Source organism: Muscardinus avellanarius (assembly GCF_963383645.1).
Source record: "Muscardinus avellanarius genome assembly, chromosome: 11".
Taxonomy (NCBI): domain Eukaryota; kingdom Metazoa; phylum Chordata; class Mammalia; order Rodentia; family Gliridae; genus Muscardinus; species Muscardinus avellanarius.
Window position 1 is genome coordinate 42,390,227 of NC_137797.1, and position 13,178 is coordinate 42,403,404.

General features: G+C 35.2%; 1 protein-coding gene across 2 annotated transcripts in view; it reads right to left on the minus strand.

Annotated features, from left to right (window-relative positions):
• Positions 1-13,178, minus strand: part of SYT1 (synaptotagmin 1) — a gene marked incomplete at both ends in the record, with an annotated part of 221,712 nt that overhangs the window by 156,592 nt on the left and 51,942 nt on the right. The window contains 3 exons of one of the 2 annotated variants that reach the window (XM_080705390.1): positions 45-212; positions 4,203-4,316; positions 10,447-10,631. In XM_080705390.1, coding sequence (XP_080561516.1) covers positions 45-212; positions 4,203-4,316; positions 10,447-10,631 — 467 coding nt within the window. Of the gene's footprint in view, positions 1-44; positions 213-4,202; positions 4,326-10,446; positions 10,632-13,178 lie in introns of both variants that reach the window. The other variant, XM_080705389.1, reaches the window with a different exon arrangement.

Below are 13,178 nucleotides of genomic sequence, written 5' to 3' on the forward strand. Positions count from 1 at the left end.
TAAAGTAACAAAGAAAAAGTTGTGAGTCAAAATTAACAAAATACCTTGAAAGTAAATTGCTCATTGAAGACAGGATTAAGAGTTTTCCGATGGACCTTTGTCTCAAATTTCTTCTTTTTATCAGGCAGCAGAAACACTTTCACATAAGGATCAGAGGTGCCCCCCATGTCCAAGGCGGGCAGTTCGGCAGCCTGGATGATCCCTACCAGCAGCTGAAATGAAGGTCAGAAGACAAGCATGAATGTTTTTGGACATTTTCGAAAAATTGACTTGTTCACCAGTGCTGCATATTGTGATTTCTCCGTAGTCCTCTTTGCTTTTAATAAACTTTTATTCTCCTATGAATCTGAACACAGGAAGGCAAATGAAATGACTATCTAGACTTCAGAAACTCAATTATGACAGATGCAGGCTCTAGGAAGCCAAGTTTGAAGCACAAAAGAGGCTTTTAAAAGGTTGCTGATTACAGTTAAATATGGAATTCATATTTGCAAAAGGGCTGCAATCAAATAACTTTCCAGTTGCTAAAAGCTCTCGTGCATTGTTTTTCTTTCCAGGGCATGATTTATGAGTGGAAATGAATTGTTAAACAATCACGAGTCTGTAATTACAAAGTAGGAAATTTTTGTACTTTACCAAAAGCTTCAAACTGGCTAGATAGAAATTTCTTAGAAATTAGGTAGCATTTTAAGATTAAAAAATAAGATTCAAATTTCTCTCATCCTTTACCTTCACTGTGTACTGGTTACTTTTGACTTTAACTTACAACAGAATGGTTATTACCCAATAATTTTAGTGCTTAAATATAAGGTATGGAATCAAAGAAACATGATCTGAATTTCATAGAGAAGAAAGGGGTATCATACATGTGGTTGTTAATGCTTAGTAACATGGTTTCTGATTTTTTTCTATAGCAGTAATCTCTGTTTTTTGAAGCTGATTTCCACACTATGATCTTAAATCTCATTAAGGATATGAGAATATTATGGAATTGTTAGTATTTTCGCAAAGAATAAAAAGGGTGTCAGTGTGCTATTCTAGAAACGCCACCAGAAATTTTGTGTCAACATCCTGGCTTAGATCCACATGGGAAACCAAAGAAGACCCTTGTTATTGTAAATATATACTATCTGGTAAATCTGGTCACACCATAGGTTTTCAAATCAGAACTTGGAATTTTGAGTCTGTGACTTTTTAGTCAACAGAATAAAAAAGAAAATTTGCCTTCTTAGAAAAAATAACATCTATTTTCTGTAAAAGGTACCCACCATGTTCATAAGTGCATTTTGGCCAGTTGTCTTCATGTTTAACCGGGATCTTACCCAAAATGAGTATGTTGCTTCTATTTTAAAGTATAGAATGGAGAATACATTAGGAGAAAAATATTTGGTGTATATAAAAAGAGGTTAAACTGAAAAACATATGCATCTGCTTCGGGCATTGTCTCATAACAGAAACAATGACTGCTGGATGGTAGGTCCACAAAACAGACCCATGGTCCAAGAATAGTCAATGCAGACATTAGAGGATAAAGACAGGATTAGTGAAGCAAACAATCTCTTTGCTAAATTTATATTTGGTATTTGCCTTGATGGGGCATTGTGACTAAGCAATATCCTTTTCCCTTACTGCCACTTTTTTTTTTTTTTTTTTTTGGTAGTACTGGGGATTGAACACACAGGCATTCTGCCTCTGAGCTACACCTCAGATATATTTTTTATTTTGAAACAACGTCAGTCTCACTAAGTTGTTGAGCATCTCACTAAGTTGCAGAGTCTATGCTTGAAACTTTGAGCCCTTCCCCCATCTCAGCCTCCTGCTACTGGGATTATAGGCATGCACCACCATAGGCAGCTTTATTGACACTTTATAACCAGTTTGCTTTTGTGCAGTGAAAACACCAGAGATAGAGCGAAAACACTTAAAAATAACATCACCTATTATTTAAATGAGTTTTTGAATTTTTTGGCTAATTTGGGATGGTCTGATCTCTTCCAATTTCCCTTCAACTTCTGCCTAAGAGATACGTATTATATAACTCTATACCATGAAAACTTCTCAGGATTTTTAGTTTTTTTTTTTTTTTTTTTTTTTTTTTAGTTTTAGAAAAAAAAATGTGTATTTGACTATAGCCTTTTCTACAGAGTTCCTCAGACTTTATCTTCTTTGACACAAAAAGTCTTGCAAATCAAATTAGTGAAGACCACATAGAAAAATCAATGTAAAATATTAACAAAAGTCATATGTAGAATCTTTCAGACCCTCAGATAAAATACATTTTTAGATTTAATTTTTGCATTCAAGGGAGTAATAAATGTACTTTCATTATATATGGGTAAAAATCAGCGCTATTATTTTTTTCTTAAAAATACTATAGGTGAATAAAATGATACATATAGTAATTAAAGCCAATTTAGAAGTTTTAATATGGCTAACCAGAATTAGATGCTATTAGATTTCTACTGGCAAATATGAATGAATAGTACATTAGGAGAAAAATATTTGGTGTATATAAAAAGGCAGATTAAACTCCTGAAAAACATATTTTAAAGTAATATAAGTTGACCTTTCCTAGAATACATAAGTCATAGGAGATTTTTCTCTTAACCACGTCCTGTTGCTCAAATTATATTAGAAAAGATCCAGAAATGGCCTCAAATGACATATTTAATTAAATGTAAACCTATATAAGTCCCTAATTATAAACATACCTAATGTACAGATTTCTAGAAAGTATTGTGAAATAACTAGACAAGGTTATAATGATGTTCATCAAACATTTTTAATATAAAATAATATACCCATGCAATCTTCATGGGGTGCCCCTTGGAACTTTAAAAGTTGAAGATATTACTTGAAGTATCCACTTCTAAATCACAGAATTTCTTTACCAAATTAGAGTTTGACTTTAGACATTAGTCATCAAAGATGAGCGTTAGTGTTTGATTCATTTGTCATTCATTGCTCAACAAACTAGATATCATTAGCACGTGCTGTGCTAATAATTAGTAGTAATTATATTTACAGTTACCAGTCCTTTCTCACCACTCAAAATAAGTGAATAAACAGAAGGAACTGGAGATGTTTGGACTCCTCTAGTTGTAGAACAGTTATGTTGTAAAAATTCTTAGCAATCTAATTTTTTTTTTTTTTTGGTGGTACTGGGGTTCCTGGAAGCCCTTCTGCCTCCGGGCTACACTCCCAGACCTATTTTTAAATTTTGGAAACAGGGTCTCTTAAGCCAGCACAGCTGGCTTTGAACCTGCACGATCCTCCTGTGTCCGCCTCCCAAGCACGGGGATTACAAGCGTGCGCCACCATGCCCGGCATCTTAGGAATCTAATTTTGAACTTGACTGCTTTCACTAATTCTTATTTAGTTTGTTAATTTCTTTAGCTGAAGGTACAAAGACATCTCCATAAAAGTCATAGATCCTAGAAGGTCTTTGCAAAGAGATTTTTAACAGTTATCTTTGAGCTATTTCAGTAAAAGAGAGTCAATAAAATGTATCTAATAACACCATTCATCTAAATATTACTTTATCACTTTTTGAGAAATTGAAGTAGGAACACCTGTTTTGTAGTTTTTTTTTATCTGGTTGTCATTTCTGGGCAGCATTCAGGGGCCCTAGAAATCAAAATGCTGGTCTTTCTACTTTTGTAGAATTGCTATGTCATTAATCTCAGGAGTTTCTTCTGGTATCATATTATATAAGATACCCATACCTTTAAAATTCATGGACCACTGCCAATTTTTCAACCTTGCTTCCTTATTTAATTGTTAAACTGTTTTTCAAAACCTTGAATAGAAACTGAACTCAAAGGCACCTTGATCTGTTTTAATCTGAAGTCCTGAAGTCCAAGGAAGGCTTTTCCAGCTTGGGTTGGGGGACCTATCGGGGCTAGACTGGCTGGGAGCTCTCAGTAGGAGACTGACTGCTTTGAGTTAATTTATATTCTGCCTGCTTGCTCTAAGTGCCATAAGTAGATGTAATCGGTTGAATACTGTGAATTCTAATTACCAGAAGTTAAATTAGCAAGTAGGGGACTGCCTGTACTTAGAAATTATTTCATCAATAGCTTTGATAATTGCATTTTCCCCTCACAGCAAATGAAATGTTTTAAGAACTGTCTTGCTTCAATTTCTACTTGGTAATTTCAGAAAATGTAATGGAATTAGAAGACATTTTTCCTCCTTCAGACCTGGTTATTCTGGAAATCATAATCCAGGGAATATTGAAGTTTTCCCAGTTTTTCCTCTTCTTTGGGTTCTTCTTTTTCTTCCCCATCAGTCAATCCAGTTTCAGCGTCATCATCCTTCAGGGCCTATGAGTGAGGAAGGATCGGATGTGAGTTCAGGTAAATTTTCATCAAAATCCAAAGTAAGTCGCTCCTACAGTCATACTTCCAAGCTGTTAGAAGCAAGCACTAAGAGGCTGGAGATCTGTTTGTCTGACACACATTCACATTTGCTGCTTACATATTTTTTAAATTCCAGTAGTGCATGGAATTTTCCCCCCAATCAGCAAGCAACATGGAAGCAATGGACGAAGCCCCTCAGACTATTGCAAGCAAAAATCGTAAAACTGTTGGCAAAGAAATGTCAACTTGGTATTACAGTTGGCTCTGATAAGACTGCTTTTTATTTCTTTTTAATATGATAAACATGCTCTTAACCAGGCCAGTTTTCACATTCTTGTAGCTTAAAAAGATGCTTAGCATCGTGTAAAACGTCATTGATACATGCAGTGGAGTAATTTCTTATGAAATGCATGGGCTTTAATTGGCTTACTTCCTATGGAAAAGATGGTTAAGTCATCCCCAGATAATGTTAACTTTCTATGTTTCACATATATACTTGTAGTCATTAAAGAGAAAACAGGGGAAAAAAACATGCTACCAGCAAATGCATGTTAGAGAAAAGTTTACTCCACTTCCAGTTGAAGTTTACCCTTTTATTTTCATAACAGCTCCACAGAAAGCTAGGCTGAATTAAATTGATTTAAGAGTTTAGTTGATATCAAAAGATAAAAAGTTGTGTTTATGATTTTGTCAAAAACTCAAATTGGTATAAAAATTCATTTTTCATTAAAGTATAAGATTCATGAGACTGAACTCTCAAAATTTAGTCAGACCAATTAAATATTCTTCATAACCTAAAACTTCAGTGTTATATAAGTTGAAATACTAGAAAGCTCATTATTTCATAAAAATACATTCAAATGCTCTTTTATTCTAGTTTTTTGAAAAATAATTTTATTGGTGCTTTACAATTTGTTCCTGATTTATAAAAATTTTACCAAAAATATTAAACATTATAGAGTTTTAATAGTAAAGCTTTGTTTCTAAGGGTATACATTTTTATTAATTAAAAATTAGAACAATTATAAGTTTAGTTATTTGAAATTAAAATTATGAGAAGTGATAATTTCCTGATTACTAGTCAGGCTAAAAAAACCCCTAAAACAAAAAATATGTTAGCTATTTGCATTTTTCTTTCTGAGGTTTGCCTATACATATCCTTTAGGATTCTTCTTTTTTTCTTTTCATCATATTGTTTGCTTTTTTTCCTTCTCGAGCTACAGAGACACTTTGTATTTTAGTGGTCTCAGCACTGTTGTTGCCTAAAAATATACTGTCATCCCGTTTTTGGTGATGGATTGTGTGTGTGTGTGTGTGTGTGTGTGTGTGTGTGTGTGTGGGCGCGCGCGCGCACGCGCGTACATATTAGGATGCATATGCATTACTATAGAACTTCAGAGAAATCAAGGAATATATGAAGTGGCAGATTTCTATGCATCTCTGACAAAAAAGAAATTTATTGCCAGCTCTCAAATTGAATCTGAGAATTTTTCTAAAATTCTGATGCAAGAAGTTATAGCAAGGCTATGGATAGGCATCAGTCATCAGACCATGGCTCAAACACCTTGTTAGCTCGATTCCCCATGTTGTAGGGAGTTTTGCTCTGCTGTGATCCTCATTCTCATAGAATCTCTCCTTGCACTCACCCAGTTTCATAGAGACCCTCAGTGGGGCTTCAAAATTGTACCCATGGTCCCTGGATTTACAGTATTTTCCTATTTGGCTTTTCTCAGCTAATTCCAGGTGATTCTAAAAAGTGGAGAGTAGGGGCATCATAGATGAACAGAGCTTGGAGCTCATGATTTCTACTTTCAAGAGAAAAGATTTTATGAAAAGAGAGCTGGGCTCTTGTCAGGAACACCTTCCCCTTTTGTGCTTGCTGAAATTTCTTAGGAGCCTACAATGAGTTTAGAACACTCAAAATTATCAATATTACACACATCTGTGTAGAAATCTTTACAAATTTGTTTAGCCATGCACCATTTGATTTAGAAAGTTTAATATATATTTGGCTATTTCCTTGAATATTAAAATGTTGCCTTCCTGGTAGCCCAAAGCAGGAAACATAATTATTTGAAACTTTTTATTAATAATCTTTTAACCTGCAAGGTGAGGGCATCACACAGTCAGTGAAGTGACAAGAAAAGACTACTGAGATATTTTTAGAGAAGTTTAGGTGGTGGGTTCCCACTACCTTTTGAAAACCTTTGCTGTGTATAAATCTTTAGCACGGTCATAGAGGATGTGCCTAAGAAATTGCAGTTGTGGTACTTTGCTCCCTGAAATATTTAAAAATTTAAATAATGGCAAACTGATGCATATTTCTGTCTGAAAATCTACATTACTCTATTCTCACAATAAAAATTCCATGAATTAAAATACTTTTTTCAAAAGTCTCTTTCAGAAATGACAAATTATATATCATGTTTCAGCCCAGTCCAATTTGAAGTATCTGAGATATTAAATCTCCTTCTCTCCAAGTGGTTTCTGCCAGAAAAAAAGGTACAGGACCATCTGCAATTATTCTGCATAAAAGAGGGCTAAATTTTTGATAATTTCTCAGTGCTACTGTTCATCATGAAATGATTAAGTCTATTCCTGTCCCAAAGGCTGAGCTTAAGCAAGACATTTTCTGTACCATCACATTAAGTTCAGAACTATTAAATCAGTAGCCATTACAGTATCTCCAGAGCAATACCCCCACTGCCTCCCAGGAGACAAAATTTGGATGAAAAATCTTGTAAATTCAGCAGTTCAGTATATTGCAGTAGGAAAAACTATGCTGAGAACATCAGGTCTTCTTTTACAGGTGTAGTGGTTTACATCTGACTGTGGTTTGCTTTGACATTCGAAAGGTGCTAGATTCACAGCCACCAGAAGGAACATTTGTCCGTTCTGAGCTATATAGTTTGGGTTGGGATTTGCTAAGGCAACTAAAAAGATGGCACAAGGGACTGACTTTTCTTTCTGTGACCATCAATTTAAGATTTTGAGCTTTCTAATAATGTTGTAGGTAGTCAATGTTAGGAAAATTTAAGACGAAAACACTTTTTAAAAATCAATTTAGTTCAGCCTCTTGATGTGTGTCAGATGGTATGCCCTCAGCTGGGGAGTCCCAGCTGCCAGGCCCCAAATGTCCCTCAGCATTGACTAGGGATGTCTAAGAGCAGAGGAAACCTACCGCAAGGGACAGTCCAGAACAGTCATGAGACACAACACAGATAAGGAGGACATAGAAGGAAGAAATAAAAATTAAAATATCCACACACATTAGTGAAAACCATGGAGAAATGACCTTTCCAGACCTGTGACTTTACACACTGATACTTCCCCTCAGGTGTTTGGTGTTCTCAAGTTTTAAGGCATAAAAAAGAACTCATATATATATATATATATATATATATATATATATTTTTTTTTTTTCAATACACTATCTCCTAGCTACTTTGTGGCCATTCCTTTTGGAAAAGTTTTAACTCTCTTACATGATTAGAAAAATGTGCCATACAGATATATCACCGTGGACATCGAATTTGAATTTCTGTGAGTTTCATCTGGATTGAAATGGGAAAACATCGGTTTCCCTAGAGCCTATACAGCATAGGAAATCACATCTAAAAATCACCTACATCTGTCTTATTTTTGAATGAGAGGGACATTGTCTCCTCCATGTTCACTTCAATATCCTGCTTAAAGTATTTTGAAAACAGAATTATTTAAAAATAACTTTAGCTTGGGTTTATATCTTGAATTAAGATCATCTGATCATCACCATGTTTTATATAATCTTCCTAAAACCTGTAGCTTCTATTTTTTTTCTTTAGCTTTCCTAGAACATCAGAAACCCTTATAAGTACTTTCACTGGACTCAAATTGTAGCATAAACTACTGTTGTATAATTGTTTATCCCTAGGGCCTATTTTTACTCATCCAAATTATATTTCATTCTGTACATTTTACTGCTCAAAACTTAAAAATAAGACCTAAATTATAAGTACACAAAGTGATCTACTTAAAATGGTGCAAAGTAGCTTTTTGAGCAGTTTAAATCCTAAACATTTTGTAATAAGAGTATTTTATTATAAGTTATCTCTACTTAGTACTTTTTTTTGTGGGTTTGGGGATTTAACCCAAGGGCATTTGACCTCCTAGCTGCACCCCTGTTCTATTTTTTTATTCTTTATTTTGAAACAGGGACTCATTAAGTTGTGGAGGGCCTCACTAAGTAGCTGAGGCTGTCTGCGAACCGTGATCCTCTCCAGTCTCAGCCTCCTGAATGCTGAGATTTCAATGTGTGCCATCATGGCCGGCTACTTAGTACTTTCTTATTTGATTTTTTTTGTCCTCCCCACCTAAATGAATTAGTGATTGATGAAAAATCAACCACTACTAATTCTTTATTTGAGGTCTTGGTCATTTATCCCGGTCACAACAGGGGTAATAACACCACCACTATGCTATAAATTACTATTTTATGTCATACAGAACAAATTCCACAAATAAAAATACAGATTTATTATCCTAGGAAGAAATGTTATAGTTATCATTTAACGTTTTTCAGTGCTTTTGTTAGTTCCAGGACAGTAGGAAACTACATTTGAATTTTATGGTAATTAAGAAAATAATATCGCAATTCAAATTATTGGTTTCCCAGATACTGCAAAATAGCATGCATATTTTTTCAGACCATGTCAATCTAAGAGATTATTTCCATACTAAATCTTCCAATAAAATGTTTATAAAGGGTTTGTATTAAATCCTGCTTGCTATGAAAACTGCTGAAAAGAAGCAAAACATAATTCAAAATTTCAGTTTCTATTTAACAAATTAACCAAAGAGAAAAATCCTTACTAGACATCTGTACTTGTATATATGTGCATGGGATTTTGTAGCTATCACTAGACAGTGTCAGAAAAATTGAACCTTTGCTACTCTGAGCTTCAGCCAAAACCCTCTCTGAGCATGGGTACAGCCATCGCATCCATTCCACAGCTCAAAAATGAAGCAAACGTGTAGGAAGTTAAAAGGAGCTTTGTGAAATGAATAGACAATGTGGTGTTTTTGAGATAAAGAGTTTAAAACTGGGAAGGGGGTTAGTGTCCTGAGAATACTGCTAACTAGGAAACTATGCAACTGTATTTTAAATGGCTGTTATAACATTTGGTCAAGCAGTTATTAACAATATCCATATATTTATGGGTTCAACTGATAAAAAAATAATGCCATAAGATAAGAGGATAAACAGCCTGTATGTATTGCTATTTGGGGACAAACTGTTTTGAATTATCTGATGTAAAGCATTGATAGCTTCCAATATAAGTTCTGTGAAAATATCTACATTACTCTCTTTTATGTTAAGTATTCTTTATAAATATTCAATATAAATATTATGTCAAAAATATAGAGGCATTTAATAATTATCACTAGTAACAATAGACTTTATCTTGAACTAAATAGTCTAATTAATTTAGATAAAAAAATAGACAACAATAAAAAGGAAATCCAAATGGCTTCCTTAGGCTTGGGAAGGAAACCCAGCCAGGTGGAGTTTATACCAGTGTCCCTATGTGAGGACATAACATTTTTTTGTTTTCCAACTCTGTTCTGTTCTTTAATACTGGCTCATATTTCCTGTCTATCATACAATTCATTGTTCTTGAGATAAAATTACTAAGCATGGTGGCTATGTAGGAATGGTAGTTTTCATTAAGTATGATGAACAGCCATAAAACTCAGTTATTTAACAGTGGCTATAAAAAGTAAAAAGAAAAAAAGTTGAAAAGATTCTTTGCCAAAGAATGCTGGTACCCTTTCTCCTGGTTTTGAAACTCTAAGACTGGCTAAAGAGATGTAATAAAAATATTCAGGCATTATTCCATTATGCTGGGCCCAACTGAAAAACTCTACCAGAGATCTCCAGTTCACTTTGGGCTGTTCAGTAATGACTGGAAGGATTGCAAAGCATCCCCATAACAATGACATGTGACCACGAGCTGTCTATTTCTATAACTATCTGACACAAAATATCATTTGTAAACAGTCAACAAAATCATCTCTGAACAAACACTAGGGAGGGGTACGTTACCTGGTCTTTCATGCTCTTCCCCAAGTCTTTCACATCTTTCATGTTTATGGCATTCTTTCCGCCCTTTTCCTTTCCCTTCTTCTTGTTTTTCTTTTTGAAGAGACATTTCTTACAGATACAAAAGCAGCAGGTCAGGACCAGAAGGACTGCAACTATGGCTATAGCGATTAAGGCCCACGGTGGCACTGGAAGGAGAAAAATGCACACAAACCCTTAGGGATACAGCACTGGGCATGGAAAGGCTGTGAACCTGTTTGCTGCAAAGGCGGACCAGTGGGCATGCTTGCCTGCTTGCCTACCTACCTACCTTCCCTCCTTCCTTCTTTCCTTCTTCCATCCCTCCCTTCCTCCCTTCCTCCTTTCCTTCCTTTGTATTTATTGAGTGCTTACTAAGCTCCAGGCACCCTTTGCATAATATTTTATCCACACTTTTTTCTGCCTGGAGTTTTGTTTCTATCTTCTATACCCTCTTTCCACATATTTCAAATGTCACCTCCTTTCCATTTCTTTGCCTCACCCTCCAAGCTATAGGTTTCCATGAATTCAACCCTTCATTCATTCATTCATTCAGAGCATAGTCCTGGGGTTTGAACTTGAAGTTTAAATCTTGGTCCTATTTTTTTTTTTTTTTTTTTTTTTTTTACTAGCTGTGTGATGTTGGGTTGCTCATCTCATCCCTAACACAGTTTCCTCATCGGTAAAGTGGAGGCAAATTAGTGTGCATCTCAGAGATTCCTTAGGAAGGTTAAAAATAAGATGCAGTGACTGAGATGGCAAAAGCTTAATATATGGTAGCTGCTATTATTCACCTATGAAATATTAGATGTTATATTAATATACTCTGGCATGTAGAAAGGGCAGATATTAATCACACAAAGAGAAAAAACAGACGTAAAATCAGAATGGAGCTGGGTGTGGTGGTGCATACCTGTAAGCCCAGTACTACTGAGGCTACGGTAGGAGGATCATAGGTTCAAAACCAACCTCAACAATTTAGCAAGATTATCAGCAATCTAGTTAAACCCTATTTCAAAACAAAATGAAACAAAAAGAAACAAAACATAGCAGAAAGGGCTAGGAGTGCTCCTTGGAGGTTGATGCCCTTGAGTTTAATCCCCAGTAACATACACATAATCAGAATGGTAGTGAAGTTTAGGAATAAGGACTTGATACTCTGAAAGCCACCCACAGGGTGATGTACCTATTAGGAGTCTCCAGAGTCAGAGTCAGGGGAGTGGTTATGTTTCAGGAACTAAGAAACCAGGGTTGGATTCACACTTGGCCACTTAGAGGCCATTTGACTCTGTTTAATTCTTCTGAGTTTTTGTTTCCTCCACTGTGAAGTAGAGATCATAGTGGTGTCCATTTGATCTGGTTGAAGAGCAAAAGAGCTAATACACTAAAAAGCTAAGAGTGGCAACCAGTATATAGCAAGATCTCAATTAATGCCACTATTCTTTCTTTATTTGCAAGGCATAGGTCTCAGTGTTGTAGTTAATGCTTAGGGTATGTGTGAGGGCCATAAAAATGCACAGCAATAAAAAGAAAGACGTAGATACACCAAGAAGCATTTAATGAAAATACTAAAGGAACTGAAAGGGGGAAGAGATGACTGAGATAAGAGGAAAGACATCAGATTTACAGGCTCTCTTTAAAACAATAAAACACGCATAAATAAATATAATGACATTTAGTTTTCTGTTATAGTCCACCTCCTAAAAGTTAATATATTTTCTAATTTGACATTCTCTCTACAGTGTGTTTACAAAAATAAGGTTGCATGGAAACCTTTAGGTTTCACTGTGTCTGGAAAGGAATTATTCATGATTCAAATCACAGCTATTGAAATTAATCAGAAGAAGTAATTAGATTTGTCCACTGTAATAAAAAAAGACATTACACACTGAAATTATAAGAAAAATATAATATTCTTTGAGCCACATAAACATCATTAGTACCAATGACTGTTGAACACAAGTCAGGAGTACTTTGATAAAGTAAAAATTCTTAAAATTAATCTTTCTTCCTTCCAGACTCAAGAAACCCACATTTGTTCTTTCCCTTGTATTTAGCTTCATAGTGTGGCATATTTATGTTGCCTATTATGCTAGTGGATGACTAGATACTTGCTGTTAACTTAAGGACATAGAAAATTACAGCTTCTACCACTGATTTTTTTTTTTTTGGTTGTATTGGGGATGGAACCCAGGGGCATTCTACCTTTGTGCTATACCCCCAGCCCTATTTTTTTATTCTTTATTTTGAAACAGGGTCTCACTGAGTTGCAAAGGGCGTCACTAAGTAGCTGAGGCTGTCCTGGAACCGTGATCCTCCTGACTCAGCCTCCCAAATGCTGGAATTACAAGTGTGAGCCACCACGCCCGGCTCTGGCACTGTGTTTTTAGCCACAGAAATATTTGTGTGAATGTCATAGTCAAGTCCACACCCTTATAGTTCTCAATTAAATAATTCACTTTAAAAAAGATACAGATTAAAGTAAGCTCATATAATCAGTGATATTATTCATAATACTTCATTTAAAGCATCTACCTCTGCCGTTCCAGTTAAAGTCCTGTCATGCATGAACGAGAAAGTCCATGTGTTCATTGCAAGCAAGACAGTGTTAATAATGTCCCTTCATTCTGAACCTTGTAAATGATTCTCCCAGTCAGATTTTGTGATAGTCTCTCGGAAAGTCACATAACAGTCAGTTATATTACACAAGACAAGAC